The 26,093-nt window shown below is 38.2% G+C and overlaps 1 protein-coding gene across 1 annotated transcript; it reads left to right on the forward strand.

Annotated features, from left to right (window-relative positions):
* The first annotated feature begins 1,120 nt into the window (after positions 1-1,120).
* On the forward strand, positions 1,121-13,463 carry LOC134801301 (uncharacterized). The gene is made up of 2 exons (XM_063773840.1): positions 1,121-1,485; positions 12,966-13,463. Exons 1-2 carry the CDS (start codon positions 1,138-1,140, stop codon positions 13,320-13,322), a joined length of 705 nt encoding a protein of 234 aa, XP_063629910.1. The 5' UTR covers positions 1,121-1,137; the 3' UTR covers positions 13,323-13,463.
* The last annotated feature ends 12,630 nt before the right edge of the window (positions 13,464-26,093 follow it).

Here is a 26,093-nt window from a genome sequence, read left to right on the forward strand (position 1 = left end):
CGAAATCATTAATTTCCAACACAATCCTTCATTTGTGTATTTGCTTCCCAATTAAATTACATATTTGTCCCATAACCCTTATTCTGCAGTTAACGTCCACGAATCCGTTATTTTGTGGTACCGTTATAAACGCATTGTACGATAGGCTTGCAAATCCTTCATTTTGCAAGTCATCTCACATTCATATACATACCTTTGAGTAACGTTAAGGTTAATAACGTTAACGGATATTTCTTAATAACGCACACAAATCCGTTATTTTGTGTTGTCGTTACAAACATATTGCACGTTCCTTGCAAATCCTTCATTTTGCATAAAATTCATACTTATTACTTATTTTCAGTGTTAACGTTTCCTAATAACGTTAACAGTTATTTCTTAATAACGCTCACAAATCCGTTATTTTGTGTTGCCGTTAAAAACGTAGTGCACGTTATTCGCAAATCCTTTATTTTGCAAATTATTCAAACTTATACATACATACTTAAATACGTTAACGATCCGTTATTCTGTTAACGAGTTATTTCTAATTGCACTTAGCAACAAATTATCATATCCACATTCTCATCATAAACAGGTTAATTCTGTTATCAGTGCAATCACTTCATTTACGCTTTGTGCATTATTGCTCATATTTTCCTCATTGTTAAACAAAGGTTGGAATTACACCTTTTGTTCATTTATAATTATAAAGATAATAAATTGCATTTCAGAGTGTTCTAGTTTTTTGGCATTGCTTCGTTGTGAGTGCGAACTGTGTATAACTACGTACTTAGATAGTGTTATTTCACGTGTTCCAGTGCATTCCGATATCGGTGCTGTTTGGCTGGCGCCTCGCTTGGCCAGCCCGGACACCGCGCGCTCGCTGCTAGCTGTTACTACCTACGCGCTTGCACCGCTTGGCTTTTTGCAGTTTTTACGCGCAACTTCACTTCGCTGCTTTTGTGCTGATTTAAGTAATCGTTTCAAATCTTTATTTTTTATCTTCATCGCATTGCAAATAATTTGTTTGTTGTTTTTTTTAGCAACTCATTTCATCGCATTGGTTCGTAACAAATATACATTAAGTTATAGTTACATCTATAGTAACTACTCAAATTAATTCATTCCTTTGCCTTTTAATGTATATATTTTAAAATGGTTGACAATAAACCTTTGATTAGAAGGCGTGCCTCATTAAAAGCTAAGCTTACGCTATTTGAAAGCCACCTAACAACTGTCGAAAGTTGTGATCGCTTGAGTAGACTACAACTTACAGAATTAAACGACCGGTTGTCAAAAATCGAAGAAATTTATTCTGAATTTGACTCCGTTCAGTGTGATATAGAGAATGAATTGGAAATTCCAGATGAGCAGTATAAAGAACGCGAGGCTTTCGAGAGCAAGTACTTCGGGCTCGTCGCGCGTGCACGCGAGCTGCTGTCGGCGACCGCGCCGGCGCCCGGCGCCTCTGCGGGCAGCGTCCGCTCGGAGACAGGTTCTTGTGTGACTGCGATTGGAGGTGGGACAAAACTTAAACTTCCTACTATAGATATGCCTAGCTTCTCGGGCCATTATCATGACTGGCTGGAGTTCCGTGACACATTTAGTAGTCTCATACATTCAAATAACTCAATTCCAAACATTAATAAATTTCATTACCTGCGCGCCGCACTGAAGGGCAGTGCCGCGGTAATAATTCAATCTTTGGATTTTTCCAGCGATAATTATACATTAGCTTGGGAATTACTTTGCGATCGTTATAATAACAAAAGGTCTTTAGTGAACAATCATATTCAGGCAATTTTTAACATAGAACAATTGTCAAAAGAATCGTCTAGATCAATAAGAAACCTTATTGACACGATAAATAAAAACTTAAGAGCACTCAAATCGCTTGATCTCCCTACTGAGCATTGGGATGTACTTATAATTCAAGCAAATTAGATACAACTACTCATCATAAATGGGAATCCTTTAGGAATAAATTAAAGGAGCTTCCTACACTTAAAATGTTTAACGATTTCCTTAAAGATCGGGCTGACTTATTAGAATCTACAGAAATGTCTAATAAAAAACGCAGGCCTAGCGACACTACGCACAATCGACAGAAGGCGTTGACAGCTACTACATATTCCCCTACTACTTCTCGCAAGTATGCTTGTCCGTTCTGTAATGACGATCATGCACTGTATCTATGTCAAAAGTTCAAATCATTAAAATTACAAGCTCGCGTTGATAAAGCTAAAGCACTCAAGGTTTGCTTGAACTGTTTGCGCGTGGGTCACAATGAAAAAACGTGTAGGCTAAACCCTTGTCGCACATGTGGATTACAGCGCAATAGTTTATTGCACGAACATACAACTCCTGCATCTTCGCCTTCGTCAAATGACGTCGCGCTGCATTCTTTGCCGCAGCCTGACGATGAAGAACAATTTTCTAGTCCAGTTCAAGAAATTTCAATGTCAGCCGTACAAAATGATAGAATGCTACTGTCAACGGTCTTAATTCAAGTGACAGACCACAGTGGTAAAAAACACACAATACGAGCGTTACTCGATAATGGTTCGACCGCGAGTTATATTACTGAAAGTTTACGCGCTAAACTAAACTTACCTACTTCTTCAGCTCCGACAACCGTCGAAGGATTAAATTATCAAACCTCACATTTATCAAAGTCGTGTGACGTCCTTATGTCGTCATTAATCAATGATTATCAATTAAAGGTGCCCTGCTATGTGGCATCGCGTATAACCCAACCGTTGCCAGTGTCTCGAATTGACCGTACAACGTTAAACATACCACCACACATTAGGTTGGCAGACCCCACATTTGATGTGCCTGCTCCAGTAGACATGTTACTTTCATTAGGAATATTTTGGTCAGTACTTGGTACTCATAAAATTCCATTAGGTAAAAATAAACCAACTTTATGGGAAACCAAATTGGGTTATTTAGTTACAGTTCCAACAGAACAATACTCAGCATCGAATTTAAATACAGTCCATTGCAACCATAACATTAATTTACACTTACAACATTATGATAAACAATTAAATGATCAACTTTCTCAATTCTTTGAATTAGAATCAGTCGCAACGCGTAAACAAATTTCCAAAGAAGAGCAGGAATGTGAACAGAGTTTTATAAATAATACCACTCGACTTCCTGACGGTCGTTTTGAAGTGACGATTCCATTAAAGGAGACGCCTGAAAAACTAGGCGACTCTTATGAAAGGGCTCTGTCCAGGTTCATCTCTTTGGAGCGAAGATTCAAACGTGAACCACATTTTAAAGAACAATATTGTAAATTCATTAAATAATATATTGCATTAAATCACATGTCATTAAATGAGAACCCCGAAAATGACACTCAGTCATATTTATTTGCCCACCATGGAATTTTACGTGAATCTTTATCTACGAAATTAAGAGTCGTATTTGATGGATCTATGGCAACGACATCTGGCGTATCCTTCAATCAAATTCAATTGGTCGGTCCGACAGTTCAAGACGACCTTATAAGCATACTTATAAGAATGCGCCAGCATAAGTTCATTGTTACCGCAGATGTTGAGAAAATGTATCGAATGATCAATGTTACCCCATCTCAACATTCGCTTCAACAAATTTTATGGCGTTTTGAACCCTATGAGCAATTACAACAATATAAACTACATACAGTTACCTACGGTACGGCGTCAGCTCCCTTTCTCGCGACAAGGTGCTTGACACAGTTAGGTATTGGATGTCCCGACAAGAAGGTCTCAGAAGTCATCCAACATGACTTCTATGTTGACGATTTAATCACTGGGGCATCCTCTGAATCTGATCTCATTAATATTTGCAAGGGTGTAATGACTCAATTAGAAACTGGTCAATTTCATCTACGTAAATTCAATTCAAACAGTGCTCATATTGTTACCGAAATAATCGGTAAAAGTAATGGTGACGAATTACTTAATTTATGTGACAATGAATATTCAAAAACGTTAGGCCTACTCTGGTCTTCTAAGGAAGACAACTTATTATTTTCAGTTAATCTTGGCGAAAATAACAACGTTACCAAACGTACAATACTTTCAATGATGTCACAAATCTTTGATCCATTAGGTCTTGTTAACCCATGCGTGCTTTTAGCGAAAACAATTCTTCAGAAGTTATGGGCCGCAAAGATCTTGTGGGACGAGCCTGTGCCGTCAGATATATCAATTATGTGGTCTAAATTCGTATCGTCACTACGTACCATAAATAATATTCGTATTCCTCGATGTGTCGTGATCGACAGTCCTTTATCAATAGAACTTCATACGTACAGCGATGCATCTACACAAGCTTACGCTGCATGCGTTTATTTACGTAGCGTTAATAATAATAACGTATCTGTCCATTTAGTGGCAGCAAAAAGTAAAGTTTCTCCGTTGAAACCTGTGCTGACTGTACCGAAACTCGAATTAGCCGGGGCGCTTTTGGCTGTACGGCTAGCAAATAAAGTGAAATCAGCACTTAGATTAAATATCACTAGTTGCACCTACTGGTGCGATTCCACAATTGTTCTCGGTTGGATTCGTTCACCTAAAGCTCATCAGCTAAAACCATTTGTGTTTAATCGAGTTAGCGAGATATGTGACTCAACTGACCCAAGTGATTGGCACTACGTGCCTACAAAATGTAACCCTGCCGATATAGGTTCTCGCGGGGCAGACGCCAATCAATTGGAAAATTGCAGCTTATGGTGGTCTGGTCCACCCTATCTACTTCAAGACGAACATTCTTGGCCTAAACAGCCATTACATTTACAAGTGTTAAACAATTGTTAATAAAGAAATAACACCCAATGTCCTGAGCGAGTCATTTTTATTTCAACACAGCTACGCCTACTATTTATTAATAGCAAAAGCCTAGAAATGCAATTATTGCTTAACTACTTACGCCGATATGTCATTTGAGAGTAAAATCAAATAAGGGGTACTTTATGAGGGTTAAATTAGAATAAGGAAAACCATATCAAAATCAAATGCACATTTTAATAAATATTAAACTATAATTAAACTATAAACTTCATAATCACGATAATTGAAACCATAATGCACAATAATAGTTAAATCTAGAAAACCTAGCTTCCAAAGTGATGAGTACTAAATACTAGAATACCTAGGTATTCTAGTATTACTGGCAATATGTAAGAACACTAAATTAAAGGGATTCTCAACAATTTCAACCACACAAATGAACCATTAAACAATGACTACTTTGAATTCAAATTATAACTCGTAACCCTATTCGAAATAGAACACTTAAATAATAAAGCCAATCACTATCGTTAACGGCTAACTGCAAAACGCTATAATCTAAATTAAGATTAATTTTAAGCGCAAACGCGACCGTTATTTAAATACAATAAGGAAAGCAACCGAAAGCCGTTAGATATTAATTGTAAAATCATCAAGCAACAAAATCTACCAAAGACACAGGTAATAACTATAATGACTAAATCTAGTACTTATCTTTTAGCACTATCCGTAACCAATCACTTTACACTTCTGTTTTCTATCAAGATTCAAAGCGTAATGCCCGCGTCGGTCTACATTTTCCAACGGCTGGATAACGAACTCCCCTCCAATAATCTGGTTACAGTTGCCTCGGCCAATCACGTTGCGAGATGCCCGTGGCGTGATTGGTACGAACGCCGCCGATTGGTCCATTTTGGCGGGAATGCTGGCGCCATTGTTGTGACGAACGAGCGCCCTCTTGCGGCCACGATGTGAATGAAGTGGTTTGACGTGTTGATGGCAGTGACGTTGCTCCATTGACGCACCCGTCGCGCCATCTATAGGCTGTTTGAGACTCTTGTACGGCCGTTATTGACACTCGTCCATCCTGACGACTTTGCGACTCTGCAAAGGAAGGAAAAAAAAAAACAAAAATTATCTGATTTTTTTATCACTAACAGATATAGTATAAATTATGTATGTAAAAACCATATTTTCCATTTTTCTTTTTAATTTATCCACTTAATTTTCCATCAATTATTCCATAATAATCCATATAGATTTCCACTCTTAAACCATAATCAGTCCATTAATAGCCAATATTTACATCCAATATTAAACCATTTCATCCAACAACGATTCCATATTTATCATATAAATCAATAAATAACCATATATTATTTTCCTTCATATATTTTTACTAGTTTCATATTTACCCAAGTCTTTTAATCTCAAATAAATAAAAATATCAAAGACCAAGTTATCCTTCTAGCAAATCAATTAATTCCTCTGTACTATCTACCTGACTTTCATCAGAACTGCTTTCTGGCACATCAGTCTCCCTCTGAAATCTCTTTATTGAATCCGAAGATACTAAAGCTTCAAATCGCTTATAGCCCTTTACTCCTTTAAGCGAAGTAATTACGTACCTATCGTTACCTGCCACTTTTGTGATTTTATACGGTCCACTAAATTTTTCTTTCAGTTTCCGCCTCACGTTGATGTTTCTATCGGCCGCGCCTTTCCACAGTACTAAATCATTTACCTTATATTTCGTTGGTCGTTTCCGCTTTGCATTAAAATATTTTTGCATTACCTCTGACGTTTTTTTAAGATTACCTGATGCAGCGCACCGAGTTTGCTCCGCAGTCTGTTCATCGTCGAAGGAATTTCCTGCTATTCCTTGGTATCTGCTGCGGCTTGCGCTAAACATTAATTTGAAAGGAGTAAACCCAGTAGATGAGCTCTGTAGATTGTTCATACCCCAAGTAACATCAGACAGCTTCATATCCCAGTCTCTCTCGTTATCCACGCTGGTGTTTAATGAGTCTAATAATGTGCGGTTATACCTTTCAACCTGCCCGTTAGCACGAGGACACGCTACTGCATTAATGATGTGTTTGATAAAGTTGTCCAAACAGAATTGTTTGAAACTTTTGCTCTTAAAACATGAACCACTGTCGGATATTATTCGTTTCGGATATCCAAATGAACAAAATATATTAGATAGAGAACTTATTACCTCTCGAGCTCTCGTGGTTTTCACAGGAACTGCCCAAGTGAATTTTGTGAAGGAGTCGACAACCATTAGCAAATAAGAGTTACCTGCACGGCTCTTGCAGAACGGTCCCAGATGATCGATGTGCACTGTATGCAGTGGTTCTGCGATCTTCTCAATCGGGTGAAGCTCACCTTCAGCTCGCCCATACTGACTTCTCTTGTACAGACAATCTAGACAGGCGTTTACATACTTACGAATAAATCTAGTCATACCAGGGATAACCATACTTTATGATCTGTTCACAGCGTTTTAACCCGGGATGTCCAATACAGTCGTGAAATTTTCGCAACACGTTCCACCTCCCGTACTTAGGTACAACCAACTTTTCTTTACCACCTGCAGCTACTCTATACAACCGCTCTTCTTTTAACTTATAATTGTTTTTAATATCGGGCTCGGCCTCACCTGATTCCAGTTTGGTTCTGATGATACGAATCTTTTCATCTTGATTTTGAAGACAGACAATCCAATCAAAGACATCAATAGTGTTGATATCAATTAGTTGCGAAGGAGGTTCAACCGGACTTCTGCTGAGTGCGTCTACGTGGCTATGGGACTTACCAGGTTTATGTTCTACTTCCATGTCGTATTCCTGAATGAGTAACCACCATCGTGCTATCCTCGGTGTTAAATCCTTTTTCTGGAAGGTGTAACGCACTGCAGAGCAATCTGTGACCACTTTAAAATGGTTACCTACCAGGTAAATTCGAAACCGTCTTAAAGACTCCACGATTGCCAAGGTTTCGAGCTCGTAAGAATGATACATCGATTCTTCTTTGCTCGTTTTACGACTGAAATAGGATATAGGTTTTAAATTACCGTCTTGTTTTTGAAGGATAATACCAGCTAATCCTCTGCTACTGGCATCTGTATGTACCTCGATGTCACCTTCTCGGCGAAAGAGAGAGAGAAGGGGACGGGTTGTTAATACCTTCTTTAACTCCTGGAAAGCCTTTTGTTGTTGTGGACCCCACTCCCAGCCAACATTTTTCTGCAGCAACCGGTATAAATCGTAAGCAATACCTGCATAGTTTTGGACAAACTTTCTGAAGTAACTGGTGAGGCCCAGGAACATTCGCAGCTCATGAATGTTAGTCGGCTCCTTATACGCCAACACTGCCTCAATTTTTTTACTACCTGGTCTGATACCTTCCTCACAGATTTCATAGCCCAAGTAATCAATTTTCGTTTGCAAAAAGAAGCATTTCTCCAGATTTAAAGTTAACCCTGCATCTTTAATAATTTGCAATACTACCTTCAAAAGATCAAGACCTTCCTCTATGGAGTTTGTAGGGAGTAGCACATCATCAATATACGGCAAAACCTTGTCATGACGCAGAGTTGAAAATATACGATCCATCAACCGCTGGAATACTGCAGGAGAATTCGCGAGACCAAATGGCATACGGAGGAATTCGTAATGCCCCTCAGGTGTCACAAAACCAGTTTTATGAATAGAGTCTTTAGCTACCGGAATCTGATAAAACCCTTGAGACAAATCGAGGCTTGTAAAATACTTCTTACCACCAAGCTTTTCGATGTGCTCCTCTATAACCGGCAGGGGATATTTGTCTTTTACTGTAATACTGTTAAGTTTCCTGAAGTCAACACAAAGACGAAAGTCTCCATTTTTCTTACGTACCAGAATAATTGGGCTCGCGTAATTGGAGGTAGATTCCCTAATGATTCCATTAGACAACATGTCCTCAATCTTCTCCCTCATTACGGTCTTCTCAGAATAAGATAACCTATAAGGCCTATAACATACCGGCTTATCGGAATTTAACTCAATGTTAAGCTCGACCTTGTTAGTTACTCCCAATTCACGCGTGTCTTCTGAAAAACAATCCGAAAACTCTTGCAAAATTTGACTCAATTGATTTAAAACAGATGGATCCTCAATCCCGCATTTAATCTTACTAACATCTACTTTCATTATCGGATTTTCAGAGACATCTGTTTCTTGAGGAGCAGATACGGACGTTTCTTCTGCTAAATGCCCCCTAACTAGCAACTGTCCCTTTTTGAAAACCAAGGGATTTGTACTTTGATTTATAACTAAAACAGAACTAACCGGAGTACAGTAAAGAGAAGAGGGAATGCTGTACTCCACATCATTATAATTACAAGAACGAGCATCTACAAACAATACGGTGGAATCTTGAAGAACCTCGTTACTACCAGTTTCCACAAATTGAGCCGTATTTGCAGGAATAACTGTATCTGAGGAACAGACCAATCTCACCTTGGAAACTTCTGCATCTGCACTAATTGAACTTATGTGGACTACCTCCTCGTTGGTGGGCTCCTGCTTGCTCCTCTCGAAGGTAACCGTTGATCCTTGAATAACTAACCTGTACAGATCATTATTAAGAACTGGCTGACCTATAAAGACATCGGCTCCTTTCAGGGGAATGTTGACCACCAATGCTTCAGATTTAACGTTAACTCCGTCGATAATGAGCTCTACTGACACTTTACCACAACAGTTGACGTGTGGCCCGTAAAGCCCATTAATGAACATGTTGCATGGCTGTAAATTGAGATTCAGTTTACGAGAGCACTCCAATGTAATCACATTCCGACGGGCCCCCGAGTCTAAATACGCTCTTACCTCATGACCATTTAAATTGATGTTCTTATAATAGCAATCATTTACCTGGGAGTCAACAAGATTCACCGAAGCCTTCCGGAAACACTGCTCCGTCTTGTGGTTTGTCTTCCCGCAGACGTCACATTTAACAGCGTTGGGATTCTTTGGACAGGACCGCACGACGTGACCTGCTTCTTTGCACAAAAAGCAGGTGACCGATGGTTTGTTTGATGATGATGTAGGCTTCTGTTCCCCTGCGATCGCTTCCTTTGACGCACTTGGAGCGTTGAAGTCTTTGCCACGCGTTGGATATTGTCGGTTTGGAGGTCCCTTTTTCTCATCGTTCATATACAAGAACTGAGAGTATAACTCACCAGGGGTTCTGTAGTTACCTGCTCTAGCTGAGGTTTTTAAGTGAAATGGTAGCCCTTCGATCAAACATGACACAGCCTTGTCACCCGTGATTTCGCATTTCGTTAACATGTTACATTTGGAGTAAAAATAGTGTGTCATTGTCTCAGTGAATAATTTCTTTCTATTGATCATTTCCTTAAGAGCCTCAGCATAATCCAGGTTTTGAGGAAAAGCCTCAAGAATCCGTTCCTTCCATTCAAGCCATGTCATTTCGTAACTCCGCAGAGCATTATGCCACATTTTTGCTAAACCCGACAGGCGAGACTACATATAATAGCTTTTAACACTATCCGACCAACCATGAATTGCGCCGAGTTGTTCAATTTTGTTGAGCCATTGTTGCGCTGGTAGCTCCGACTTCTCAGGATCAAACTCCGGGATGATGTCAGGTTTCACCATTACACCATAATAATTTGGATTGATCCTACCAGGTTCATCCAGCGCAGCAGGCCGTTCACGATCCACAGATTCTCGCGGCCGCCATGGAGCCCAACGCCTTGGTGTACGCTCACGACTGCGCCTGCGAGTACTGCTGCTGCGTTCTCTTCGTTCCAGTCGCGTGTTGTCCCACCGCACCGGGCTACGGGACCTGCTCCTACTACGTGAATCCATATCCCACTTCTGAAAATGTTAAACAATTGTTAATAAAGAAATAACACCCAATGTCCTGAGCGAGTCATTTTTATTTCAACACAGCTACGCCTACTATTTATTAATAGCAAAAGCCTAGAAATGCAATTATTGCTTAACTACTTACGCCGATATGTCATTTGAGAGTAAAATCAAATAAGGGGTACTTTATGAGGGTTAAATTAGAATAAGGAAAACCATATCAAAATCAAATGCACATTTTAATAAATATTAAACTATAATTAAACTATAAACTTCATAATCACGATAATTGAAACCATAATGCACAATAATAGTTAAATCTAGAAAACCTAGCTTCCAAAGTGATGAGTACTAAATACTAGAATACCTAGGTATTCTAGTATTACTGGCAATATGTAAGAACACTAAATTAAAGGGATTCTCAACAATTTCAACCACACAAATGAACCATTAAACAATGACTACTTTGAATTCAAATTATAACTCGTAACCCTATTCGAAATAGAACACTTAAATAATAAAGCCAATCACTATCGTTAACGGCTAACTGCAAAACGCTATAATCTAAATTAAGATTAATTTTAAGCGCAAACGCGACCGTTATTTAAATACAATAAGGAAAGCAACCGAAAGCCGTTAGATATTAATTGTAAAATCATCAAGCAACAAAATCTACCAAAGACACAGGTAATAACTATAATGACTAAATCTAGTACTTATCTTTTAGCACTATCCGTAACCAATCACTTTACACTTCTGTTTTCTATCAAGATTCAAAGCGTAATGCCCGCGTCGGTCTACATTTTCCAACGGCTGGATAACGAACTCCCCTCCAATAATCTGGTTACAGTTGCCTCGGCCAATCACGTTGCGAGATGCCCGTGGCGTGATTGGTACGAACGCCGCCGATTGGTCCATTTTGGCGGGAATGCTGGCGCCATTGTTGTGACGAACGAGCGCCCTCTTGCGGCCACGATGTGAATGAAGTGGTTTGACGTGTTGATGGCAGTGACGTTGCTCCATTGACGCACCCGTCGCGCCATCTATAGGCTGTTTGAGACTCTTGTACGGCCGTTATTGACACAAGATTCTGATTTACCAGAGTTCAAGGTCATATGCAACTTAAATGCAAGTCATACTGATCACACATCGTATTTTACTGAGTTTATGAAGCGATTTTCTAATTTCGGTAAGCTGCAACGTATAATCGCATACGTTCATCGATTTATTTACAATTGTCGTAACCCACAAGACAAATATACTGGTTACATAAAAATAAATGAACTAAATTTATCTTTAAATTCAATGTGCAGATTCGTTCAGCTTGAAGTTTTTAGCTCGGAATATGACTTATTAAAAAATAAAAAACAATTGTCTGCCAATAATAAATTGCTACAATTGAATCCATTTTACAACACAACTGATAAACTGTTACGAGTAGGTGGCAGACTCTGTAACTCATTTTATGATTATGACACTAAACACCCAATATTACTAGATTCAAAGCATCATCTAGCCACACTAATAGTTAGACACTATCATATAATGTTTTTACATGCACCTCCGCAACTAGGTATTACTTGCAATCTTGCGCCACAAATTCTGGTTGATCAATGGTCGAAACCTTGCCAGAAAAATAGTTGAAAATTGCATTAGATGTCGTCGTTATGCAGGCAAGAGTATTCAACCCATAATGGGCAATCTTCCTTCGCCACGCCTGCATACTGACTATGTATTTGCTAATACCGCGTGTGACTACGCCGGACCAATCATGATACTGAACCGAAGAGGCCGAGGCAGCAGACTGATAAAGTCGTATCTGTGCATATTTGTTTGTCCAGCCGTAAAAGCGGTTCACATAGAACTTGTCACCGATTTAAGTAGTAACACTTTCCTCGCAGCACTAGATCGATTCATTGCCCGCAGAGGAAAGCCTCAAAACATTTTCTCAGACAATGGGACTTGCTTTACAGGCGCATGTAATGAGTTGTCTAAATTTTTAAAATCAAATAGTAACTATATCAGCTCAAAAGCATCTGAGATGTTCATAAACTTTAAATTTTCACCAGCATATAGTCCACACTTTAATGGATTAGCCGAGGGTTCCGTAAAATCTGTTAAATACCACTTAAAAAGGGTCTTAGGTTTAGCCCACTTAACGTACGAAGATTTAAATTCAGTTCTCACTTGCATCGAGGCTACCCTTAATTCTAGGCCTCTCACTCCATTATCATCCGACCCTTCAGACCTTACCGCGCTTACCCCCGCTCACTTCTTAATCGGACGAACGCTAACGATGTTGCCTTCTCCTCAGAGCTCTGACCCTGCGGCGATACCTACTCTCTCACGATATATGAGGATTCAACAATTGAAAGCCCATTTCTGGTCCCGATATTATACAGAGTACATTACAGAGCTCCAGAAACGACAGAAATGGCGCAAACAAGGACAGCAACTCCAGCTAGGAGAAATGGTGCTGGTGAAAGATGACCGGCTGCCTCCCAACCGATGGCTGCTGGGGCGCGTGACGCGCCTCTACCCCGGCTCCGACGGCGTGACCCGCGTAGCCGACGTCAACACCACTTCGGGAACTCTTCGACGAGCTTTCAACCGACTGTGCCCTCTACCAGTTATGGACACGAACTTCGTTCCTGGGGCCGCAACATGTTAACGCCTAGCATGTGTTTGTGTGAACGATTGATGCACTCACACACGCATACGCCAAAGAACCTGCCCTATCGACACGAGCCGACTGCTTTACCGACCGGGCCGCGTCCTTCACTCGTCCTCAAGCCACGAAAACGAAAACGTGCTACTTTCTTGTACAATTTTATTTTTACTGGTTATTAAACCATTTTTATATTTTTTTAAAGTAGTAGCCTTCATTTCTCGACCCGTCAAATCATCCCAGCAATAAGTACCGGCGTTCACAATTTACAACAAAATTAAACGACAGTAAATTAATTGCCCCTCATTGCATAGTGCCATCTTTTGGGGAGCTGAGTAAACATTAAGTAACCAAGAGCACTAAAAATGGGTTTACATAGTTACGTAGTGGTAAAATAAACACACATATCAACACGCGTATAATTGCATAAAATTATTTATTTTCTCCGTCATGAATTATATGTAGGTACCTAATCGTAATTATATTGCATCCATATCAAATCCATATTCATACGTATCGCCTCCTTAAGCACTTAATAATGGCCACGAAGGTGGGTACTTTGAAAAAAAAAACATTGACCTCTGTCATTTGCAGTGCCGGATTAACCCTTTTAACCAAATAAGCACTTGCTTAGGGCACCATGTCTAGGGGGCACCAAAAATTATCGAAAAAATTCGCGCTCGCTTCGCTCTCGTTTTCAATAACATTCTAAGATGTTTATGATAAAGGTGACATTCGGATGGCACCTGCAGCAGCATTAGGTATTCTGTTGCAACGTTACTGCTGCAGCACTGTCAATTTTCGTGATAAAATGATGTGACTGATTTCCACACTAAAAGTAAAAATGTACAACTGTCTATCAAATTGTGTTTTTTTATATCGAAAAATTGTCGCGCTCGCTTCGCTCGCGTTTTCAATAACTTTCTAAGATATGATAAAGGTGACATTCGGGTGGCGATTGCAGCAGCATTAGGTACTCTGTTACAACGTTACTGCTGCGGTCCTGTCAATTTTCGTGATAAAATGATGTGACTGATTTCCACACTAAAAGTAAAAATGTACAACTGTCTATCAAATTGTGTTTTTTTATATCGAAAAATTTTCGCGCTCGCTTCGCTCGCGTTTTCAATAACTTTCTAAGATATGATCAAGGTGACATTCGGGTGGGGACTGCAGCAGCATTACTCTGTTGCATCGTTACTGCTGCAGCACTGTTAATTTTCGTGATAAAATGATGTGACTGATTTCCGTATTAAAAGTAAAAATGTACAACTGTCTATCAAATTGCGGTTTTATATATCGAAAAATTTTCGCGCTCGCTTCGCTCGCGTTTTCGATAACTTTCTAAGATATGATCAAGGTGACATTCGGGTGGGGACTGCAGCAGCATTACTCTGTTGCAACGTTACTGCTGCAGCACTGTCAATTTTCGTGATAAAATGATGTGACTGATTTCCATACTAAAAGTAAAAATGTACAACAGTCTATCAAATTGCGTTTTTAAATCGAAAAATTTTCGCGCTCGCTTCGCTGGATCTATATCTGAATCCCTAAAGTCTTTTCTCCTATTTTTGCATTCCCTAATATTGTTTGTCATAATGATCAGTTGTCCTAACACTCGTATACCCTAATTTTGGTTTCCCTATTATCGAATGGCCGATATTTTTTTGTCCTAATATGTTTTTCCCTAATGGCACTTTCCATATTGAGTATTTATCCTAATGTTATGTAGCATAATTCTTTTTTTGCCTAATTATTGTTAGGCCTAAAAATTATATATCCTAACCATCATGTTACCTAATTTTACTTAGCCTATCGTTGCTTGACCTAACACTCGTATGCCCTAATTTTGATTTCCCTATTTCGTTTCGTTTTTAAAATGCTCGCAGTTCCAACCTAACCTAACCCACTTTTGTGGCAGCAGTTCGTTTTTGCGAGGATCACAGTTCTAACCTAACCCACTTTTGTGGCAGCAGTTCGTTTTTGCGAGGATCACAGTTCTAACCTAACCTAACCCACTTTTGTGGCAACAGTTCATTTTTGCAAGGATCGCAGTTCTAACCTAACCTAACCCACTTTTGTGGCAGCAGTTCGTTTTTGCAAGGTTCGTATTTCTAACCTAACCTAGTTTTAACAGCAGTTCGTTTTTACAATGGTCGCAGTTCTAACCTAACCTAACACACTTTTGTGGCAGCAGTTCGTTTTTGCGAGGGTCACAGTTCTAACCTAACCTAACCCACTTTTGTGGCAACAGTTCATTACCATTCATTATGGAAAGTAATTGTTATGATAATTGATCAATAGGAAAAGTAACTGTTATGAGAATTGATAATTAGGGCAATAGCCATTAGGTCAAAACAGTTAGAGCATATTATTTTATGCCAAACATTGTTAGGGATTTCGAAGAATATGGTAAAAATCATTAGGGATCTTGATAGTTATGGTACAAATGCTTAGGACAAACGAGTCTTAGGCTAACCATTACATTATGGAAAATAATCGTTATGACAATTGATCGTTAGGACATGTGCCCATTAGGACAAACCAGTTAGGGCAAGTGACTTTAGGACAAACGTTGTTAGGGATTCAGAATGACACCCGCTTCGCTCGCGTTTTCAATAACATTATAAGATGTTTATGATTAAGGTGACATTTGGGTGGTGCCTGCAGCAGCATTAGGTACTCTGCTGCAACGTTACTGCTGCGGCACTGTCAATTTTCGTGATAAAATGATGTGACTGATTTCCATTCTCAGCTGAAATGCAGCAATGAACGTCACTCAATTTACCAAAAAAATTCAATGTAATCTTGATGACCCTAGGGAGAGGGGGCACCATGGTCTAGAAATACTTAGGGCATCAAAATATCTTAATCCGGCCGACTGGTCGTTTGCGGAGTCAAACGATTTGGGACTCGCATTTTATACGCATTACCATGCCTTCCCGAAAAAAATCGAATCATTCGCGAAAGTTTCGCAACGGATTGAGGTTACAAGGAGCACGTGGTCTTCCTCAGGAGTCTGAAGAAGACCACGGTAAGTGGCGCCAGGCAGGCTGCTTCGCTTTCGCTCGCGTGCGTATACCTTACTGTATCGTCCGATATTCACCTACTACTCTGTCGTTTAAATCCTTAGAGAATATAACCAACGGAGACGCCATGTCTATAATATTCGGTACGAATTAGTTTGGCGTTTTTTGCGGGGGAGGGGCACATCAAATGTGTACCTACGTAACGTACACAGCCATGTCAGATAAACGTCGGTTGACCATTGGCCGCCTATTTTCGACAGAGGGGAACGCCTGTTAATGACCACTCCGTTTGGTTATATTCTCTAAGTTTAAATCACGTGTAAAATTTGAATAAGGGCGAATAAAACTATTGATTTTGGAGTGTAGTTTTATTTAGTGGTACCTAATTGTGAAATATTTTATCTGGACTTCAGTCCTCTAGCATATCCATATCCGCCTCCAGGGGAGAGGGAGAGAAATTAGGATTAGAAATTAGCCGCTTACTGACACAGACCGAATTACACGCGGGCGGAGCCGCGGGCACAGCTAGTTACTTATAACCGGATTAACCGGAACTCTATTTTCAACTCCTTCTGCTTTTAATATTGTAAATTGTTGTCCAATACCATTTTCGTGAGTCGCGACACTAGAGAATTCTAGTATCAAGTAGCGGTACTGATAATTCCGCTACTCGATGCTAGATGTCGACTGCGAAATCAATAGTCTTTTTGGTACCAAAACGGATGTATGGAGTGAGCACTCTATTCTTACTATATTTCTCTATGCCCAAGCAGACGTGCAGTCTCTAATAGTTTCATTAATAATTTCAACTGTACACACAGTTTCAATCCACTGGAATTAATTCATAAAAAGGGTAAATATGCACTTTTGCAGCTCACTGTACTTATACATGGGTCATGGATGGATCTGATTTTACTTTCAAGCGAAAACTGGTATCTTTGTTATTTCATTAAATTATTCGAAATAAAGATTTAAGAAAATTCATAATTTTAAGTTTTCCACCTATACTACACTATTATACTATACTATACTATTATTGAATAATTTTACGGTTTAGACTCACTTGTGACTACAGTTTAAATTCGAATATACTATTATTTTTATACTTTTTTAAAAAATGAATATTCAACTCTCCTTTTTGAGATAAATATATTAAAATTATTAAAAAAAAGGTATATTTAATATTAAATGTATACTTACAAATAAATAAAATGGTCTTCAACTCTTTATTACTTACATTATATTGCTTATTACGTCAAAATACCTTTACAAATTCCTTGCAATAATTCACCAATTTCCATAACGCTGAATTCCTCCAATGGAATTCAAAAAATCGCGCAAATCATAAAGGCAATTTGAAAGAAAAAAGTGCCATCACTCGTCAAGTAGAGAGATAAAGCATATAATTTACGATGCTTTTAGTACTAATGGTAAAAGGCTTTATTGTGGAGCCATCATAAAGTCAAACAGAAGGTGCTACTCCACCCGAAACGCGGATGTCAGATTTAGGAAATATAATACCAATATACCCCAGTAATTTCTCAAACTAAATCCAAGACTGCAAAAGAGGTAAAATGGTGTAAAGCATACAAAAATTTCATGCGTATCCTAAGCAACGCAAATGCATTACGCAACTGAAGTTTATCTCCATTTGAGTGAATTCCAAATAAATTGTACGTAATTAAGCGCAGTTAAGAAGCTGTGATTAACACTTTAAACTCTCGCGTTTTGTACACATATTTAATTACACAAACGGGTCTACCGCGATATAATTTCATTGTTTTTACCTTTAATTCCGACGTTTCAGCTGAGTTGCACCAGCTGTGGTCACGGAAAGACTGACGTCCCAACAAATGTCAACGGAGATATTGATAAAACACCACTAAACTACCCGAAATTAGTTTATAAAAATGTTCGGGGTAGACAAAGAAATTGCAGCTACCCGTTAAAGTTTAATGTTTATTGTCCACGGCACGACACGCAACACTCACAGTATCCGAAACTATCAGTATCAGTATCTCAAACGTCGGAATTAAAGGTAAAAACAATGAAATTATATCGCGGTAGACCCGTTTGTGTAATTAAATAAGCTGTGATTAGTCTTAATTGATTCATTTGTGTTACGAAAATTAACTATGTAAATTGTATTGTATTGCATTTATTGTACCTACTTAATTCGTACACATATAAGTCTATAGCATACGCTAACACACTTTTATGCATCTAACTTAAATAGAAATGGCTTAACTGTCGTAACACAATGGAATCAATTAACTTTAGACTAATTAAAGGTGCTTAAATAACTATGTAATTTTTTTTTGCAATTTACTCATTTTAACACAGCTACTGTGTTACGAGTAGGTATTGTTTTTTGATGATTTGTGTGATGCCTGCATTTACTCCTTAACCTTTTAACACAATACATTCTTAATATGTGTAAAAGGTCACCTTGTGTTTTTTTCCATAGGCTTTGGTATCCGCTTACCGACGTCTTGCTGGTCGCAGTATAAGGTCGCAATTAGGTACCAATTTAGTTAAACCTTCTTGTAAGAGAAGTGAAATGACATTCACGTAACGTTGATGTCATATTGTCACAACCTGAATACGCTACCGGGGTGGTATCTTTAAGTATCCTTCTTTAAGTACCCGATGATATGACGTTGAAGGAAAAACGCTTTGCGCGTTACATTGCTTAGTAATACCTACGTCATTTAGAACAAAATAAAAATTGTTTGTTATTAGCGCAAGCATTGCTAGCGTGCTACTAACAACGGCGATGACGGCGATGTATGCAGCTCGGGTGCACACGACCCCCCCTCCCCGTCTCCCCCTTCACCCCTCGTCGAATGACTGTATAGACATATAATGGTATGCTGTGGTTTTGGTATTCGTTGTCTCATTTGTGTTAGAAATGCCAAATAATTTATTCCTTTATTTAACAATTACTATATAGAAAGGTTTTTTTTGCTGATTTTTTTTGCAGTTATTTGTTTGTTGAACATCAATCTCTTTGGTTTTTAAAAAGACCAAAGAATCCTTTAGGTTTAGTTTACGTTTTTTAACGGGTTTAAAAAGACTATTACATAAGCATTGTACTCAAAAATAACATTACCTACCGTCGTTCTGAATAGTCTCCTCAAAAATTGGCTTTCGCAAACGACATCTAAGGTTTCTCTGAATCAAAGTCATTTATGTAATGCCATTTTACATTAACGTACATTTCGCTGAAGTGGAGTTTCCCTGTTTACGAACATTTTATGATTTGATTTACGTTTCGGAATCTACAGATGCTCTGTAGAGATGTTTCTGTTGTATTGTGAAGAATTTTATTGAAATGAATGTAGGTTTCTTCATATGTAAATTAAATACCCGACTTTGGTAAAGTCGGAACGGTTGTCATTTTAGCAGTCTATAAATAATGTGTTGAATATGTAACATGTTCTTTTTTCTTACCCATAAGACTTAATATTGATTTAAGCTAACACGATTTAACACGTGATAGGTAAAATTATGAGCGCGTCATCGGTGAAATCCGTGTATAGGGTGTTACAAATATCCGCAACCGCGGAATTTCCGCATTATTTTCAAAATCCGCATCCGCATATAATCGATGCGAAGCTTACTGTAGATGCGGATGTCGAACAAGTCGGCACAGGAACGTCTTAGCGGCGGCGTAAGTGCTAGGTAATTTCGTTGTTACCTATAACAAAATCCTCTAGATCCAGAAAAGTCGGCCAAGTTACTGTTTATTATTAGTACGAGTATTACATACAACGCACCTATATTCTTGCTGAAATACTAATCTTTTTTTTTTAAATAAAACGACGTTTTCCGTATCCGCGGATGTCAAAAAATCTTCATCCGCAACATCCCTGGTTTATAGTGTATAATATATTATGACTCACTGCCGTATTCGAACTTCAAGATATTCACAAGAGACGACACGTACTAGATCCATTCTATATACGGTATAGTTTAGATATCAACTAGTTCTCTTTTGCAGCGCAATTCGGGCAACCAATGTCACTTTTACGTTAGATAGAGTAAGATATCTATTAGATGTGAATTGGATCTCTAAGTCATAATCCTGTGGAAATCGTTCAACAGTATCTCCAGAATCGCGCAAATGTCAAATTTGACAGGTTAGATCTTAAACATATCGTTATCGGTATCTTGGTGATGTCTAATAGATGTCTGTTTCAAAATCCGAATCGGGCCCCTAGTCTATATTTTTATTCTTTATTCAAACACTATGTATAAGTTTACAGCTCAAGCCAAGGCACTTATACTGTTAATTAGGTACATATATGTTGTCAGTATCAGTCAGTATCATAAAATTAGTAGGTACACTTATTGTATTACACACTTATCTTTATAATTGAACATACATATTATGTATTACTAAGTTACATAGAGATAAAAAAAAGAATCTGATATTAAATAACATAGGTAGAGTTTAAAAAAATCCTGATACTACGTTGTAGGGACGGCCACTTGTCTGCGAATATGTCTGCGTTTTGGACTGTAGCTATGAAGTTATTTAGTAATTCTATTGCTCGGTACGTGGGTGCGTTTGAACCGTGATAGGTGCGAACATTTGGATATGCTATATATATTACATGTTCCCAAGCAGTTGGTAATACAAAGCCGATTTCAACGAATGCGGTATTGTATCAACCGATTCGAATTTAAGCATGGACGCCTTATAGAACGTTATGGACCGACTTTGAACAAAAAGAAAACTACACGAAAAAATTGCAAATAGCCGGTAATCTGCAAATAACTTCACAGTATTAACTTTTTACTTGATTCGACTGTACAGTATTTTAAACTAATTTTGCATGTAAACAATAAATCCGCGAAAGAAGTTGAAAGTGAAACAAATTTCAAATATATATTCTTGCTTGCAACAGCTTCACAGATGCTGGCAGCTATTCTTTGCTGAACTTTCAAAACACATTGTATATTCGATTGTTAACTCATCTCCAGTATAGTTTGATCCATAGATTTATAAAAACTGAAAATTTGTACGTGATTCGAGATAAAAGCTAACTGATCAGCTGTGAGTGTGACATTGTTGCCAGTTGGGCGGCTAAAGTTTACATTCGGATCCAAATAGCAGCTACATTACTGACGTTGACGTTCGCGCTCAATCACTGTCAAATTTCTAAATAAAATAAGTCTTGTCAGTAATGCGATAACGATCGTCAGTTATTCTATTAAGGATCATCAGGACATTTTTGGTCATCCAATCCAACAATAAATGATTGAAATTGACACCTATTCCTATTTATTTAATATTTATGAATATTAAATTAGGCACACTTCTTAGTATACTTATAAATTAAAAAATGAGTCTGCAAACCTTACGTATTTCAAATATGGAATGTCTATCCAAACATTGCAGATTGCACTACTAAGGGCCACTTGCACCATTCACTAACCCGGGGTTAACCGGTTAAATCTGGAGTTACCATGGTAACCAGTCCAATTTGATACTAGGTTAACGTTTTAACCGGTTAACCCCGTGTTAGTGGGATGGTGCAAGTGGCGCTTACTAAGGTAAGGTACTTTACATCGAAGGTGAGTTACTTAAGTTATTTTACCTTTAGCCAAGAAAAGTCCACATTTTTGCTATGTCTGTAGAGAAAGTTTGTGAACTTTGTGAAGAACCGCTCTGATATCATGACTTTGATACATTGAACGTAGCTGCCAAGTCGAGGTGGCGCATTTGAAGTTAATGTACTTGTACCTACCGAAATAGTAATAGTACCGAGCCATTCAAGCAAGGTTTTTAAAATATTGAAATCTTGTTACATCTTGTTTTCTATTTTGTGTATTATGTTTAATATATTTTTTATTGCCCTAAAAACTAAACTTTTGAACTATGGTAAACAAGAAAAATGGATGATATAGACCTACGAGCAACCATGGAGTGGTAAAGCTTGTAATTTTTTTTTGCAGAAGTAGCTTTGCGGACGATGTGCTCAATAACATACAGACGGACTGCAATCCGACTGCAAGTTACAGTCGGGTTGCATTTCCTTATTTTCTTAAGCATGACAGTTTTGTTAAGTTTAATCTGGCCACCTCTCTCTACTTAGCAATTATTGCTGCTAAATAGTTGTAGGTACCCACCCTACTTGAACTGTACCTAGTTGTAATGTTGGTTAACATGTAACAGCAAACTTTGTTGTTTCACTATCCAAATAAGATAAAGGACACAGCAAAAATAAAGCATAATCCAACACTGTCGTCAGATGGAAATTAAGTGAAGCAGAACGTCGCACTTGCATTTTAAATGCAAGCTTTCAGCTGCACAAAACGGTTTCTGACAGTAGTTTAAATTTGGGGAGCGCATTTTTAATCTACCACGTTGATTGCAAACAAGCATACATACCTAGTGGTAAGCGGTTATACTATAAACAGTAGCTTACGGTCGGTAGCTTTAGGCTTCGTAGCATCAGTCATTTTTTCTTTGCGTCTTGAGTTAGACAAAGAAAAGTTTGCAGCGATTTTGATAGCCCACGCAGTGCAAGTGTTATTTATACGTCATAATTTCATAGAAGTTTGACGTTTAAATTAACACTTGCACTGCGTGGACCATCAAAATCGCTGCAGACTTTTCTCGGTCTAACTCTAATGCCATTAGCTGGCAACGACTATGATTGAACACAAACTCAATTGTCAAAATAGGTAAACTGTCGTAAAAGCCACATAACTGTCGTAAAAATTGAGCGCGCTGGTGGCCTAGCGGCAAGAGCGTGCGACTTCCAATCTGGAGGTCGCGGGTTCGAACCCCGGCTCGTACAATGAGTTTTCGGAACTTATGTACGAAATATCATTTGATATTTACCAATTGCTTTTCGGTGAAGGAAAACATCGTGAGGAAACCGGACTAATCCCCATAAAGGCTAGTTAGATGGAAGTCGCTTTCGTAAAAACTAGTGCCTACGCCAATTCTCGGATTAGTTGCCAAGCGGACCCCATGCTCCCATGAGCCGTGGCAAAATGCCGGGACAAAGCGAGGAAGATGATGAAAACTGTCGTAAAAAGACATTCAATTATTTGCGTATTCTTGCGGGAAAAATTCCGAATTCAAACTGTTTGTTACCTGATATATTGCCGTGTGCCTGCTACACTGCCACATCTCAAAAAACCGTTTTTTCGAGAAATCGCGTTTCAAAGTTCTGAGAGTATAGTTCAGGGTGTTTAATAGGATCTTACTCCTTTAGTTTTAGGTCTATGCATTTAAAATTTAGCTTTTTTTACTCGGAATGATATAACCCTCCTTATGACCACGCCACTTTTTAAAACAAATGTATATTTTTTAAGACACAAGGCCCGAAAGACAGGTATTTAGAGTTGTGGCCAGTGTTTTGGCCGTATTGCAGACACGTTTTTTAAAGATTTTGGGATGCGGCCAAATTTAAACACAAAATTATTGGATAAAGGTTACCATGCAAATATAAATAAAAACACCAAAATAGTTAAAATCCCTTTATTTTATCAACTTTGATAGGAACAAGATCACTGTACGCGATAATATGTGTAACTAGCTTATAATCAGCAACATTATCTAATTATTATTTTCTAGGACGCAACTCAAAAGCTTCATTTAAAACGTGTGCTATATAGCCACAACTCAAAAGGGCCGTCAGGTTCACGTGCGAACGCCGCGGGAGCAGGAGGCGGCAGACTGGCAAGTGGCTGTATTGCAGGGAATCGTCTGACAATTTATGGTCAAATCCATAAGGCCACTTGTGAGAAAAAGGCTCTTAAAGACCTTTTGTGCTGTGGCTCTCGAAATAAGGTCGTAAATTGAACAATTTTGAATACGAATCTGCAATAATCCAGAAAATTAAATTTTTTGAATTGTGGCCGTATAGCACGCACACGGCGAATTATGTGTGGTGGTGAAAATTCAGCCCAATGAATAAGAAAAACAAGGCTCAGGAAAATATTTGGAAATTCAGTGCGACAGTAATTTTCAAACATTCCAAGCGTTGAAGAATCAAAGCGCCAGCGATGAGAGGCCGAATTCAGAAACGAAAATAAAATACATACTTACATGTAACATCAATTTAATACATCAGTTTGTCCTGCTTTTATATATAATGTGGCCTTTATGAAGCGAGCGCGCACGCTCAACAAGTTTTCGTTTTAATTTTGATATTCCACGTGCAGGTTCAAATATAAGGCCCGAGTTGATCTTGACTTAACGATATATTTTTCCTTATTGGGAAGAATCCGGGAAAGGGCTTTGATAAGGACTTACCCTACACCTCGCCGATCAAAAATATAAATGTATAAAATAGAGAGTACCTCAGGGTTATTTCATAACTTTTGTCATGGCTTCACCTACACGTTTTTGACTATATAAGTTGTTTGTCAAAAATTGAATTTTTGATACAAGCTTTTATCGCTGACTGTACTTTTCTTTCATCAGGCAACTAGTACTCATCGAGACAATTGCACAAACCCAAATACAATTAGGTTGCGTTGCTTTATCACAGAGTTCCTATGGCCACCTCCTGTCCCCATAATCAGATCAGCTCGATGGTACCATAATATTGCACTGTCATCCAAATTACATAATTATGCAAATTTTCAGCTTCATCGGAAACCGGCAAATGGGTCAAATTTAACTTCCAAAGGTTAACTAAACAAACATATACACATTTCAAGTTAAATAAAAGCTTGTAAAATAGAACAAAACAATGAAAAATCGTATTAATAAAAAAGCCTAATCTAACATAAGTATCCAAAAAGTACACATGACATACAAGTATATAATTATGATATATGAAGACAAAATGTAAAACATACCTTCAAAGTCAAAACACTTACGACGCTTCAGCTCAATTAAAATTCTTTTAATAAGCTTACAAGGGTAACGATGTCATTTTACAAAATTGGGCACTTCGGAAAGATATTAACTGTCGGCTATCTTCGGGAAATGGTTTGGAAAATTACATTCTAGACTATACGAGTAGGTACTTCTACTTTAGTACCCCAAGCTCAGCTCACATTTCTTTCTTTTAATCTATGAAACAGTAGGGAGTCAAAAAAAAATAGTCACAGCAAATATGTAACAATTATGAATCATATACGATTATTTACATTCGTTTGCTTTCATAAGTAATAGTTACTGATTTTTAAAAAGCGTTTTTCAATTAAAAGACACGTCAAGATCGCGTAGTCTTTTTCTAATGTTATAAAAAACATAACTATACGCTACTGCTTCTTTTAAATTTTGTGGCTGTATTTTTGCGGAGATCTCACATAATTATACTCCTCCTATACTTTTTTTGAATTTTACAACTTTTAGCAAATTCACACCTCTAAATAATGAAAGAGGTAGTGGTTTCACCTGCTAGTGTCCTGAATAAAACGAAGACTTTTGGGCCACTCTCAGTAGGTAAGTAAATAGGTCTAAAGCTTCTAATTACCACCATCTTATATTTTATATGGAGTCATAAAAATTAGTCCTCAGACAATAATTTAAGGACTATGTCAAGTGATTTATCGTAGGGTAGACCGGGGACAATAGAAACACGTCATGATTGAAACAAGTCAAATTTCTCGAAAACTATAATACCTACGCGTCTGACGCAACACTCGGTACTCGCGGTCGGCCATGTTTGAATCCTTGACCAGTAGGGCTCGAGCGATGGTGCGAGACAGGGGTGTCCACGAGTTAAACCAGTTTTTCGCGGTAAAAAGTAAGAACTTCCGCTCTCGT

This window comes from Cydia splendana, chromosome 21 (genome assembly GCF_910591565.1).
Source record: "Cydia splendana chromosome 21, ilCydSple1.2, whole genome shotgun sequence".
Taxonomy (NCBI): domain Eukaryota; kingdom Metazoa; phylum Arthropoda; class Insecta; order Lepidoptera; family Tortricidae; genus Cydia; species Cydia splendana.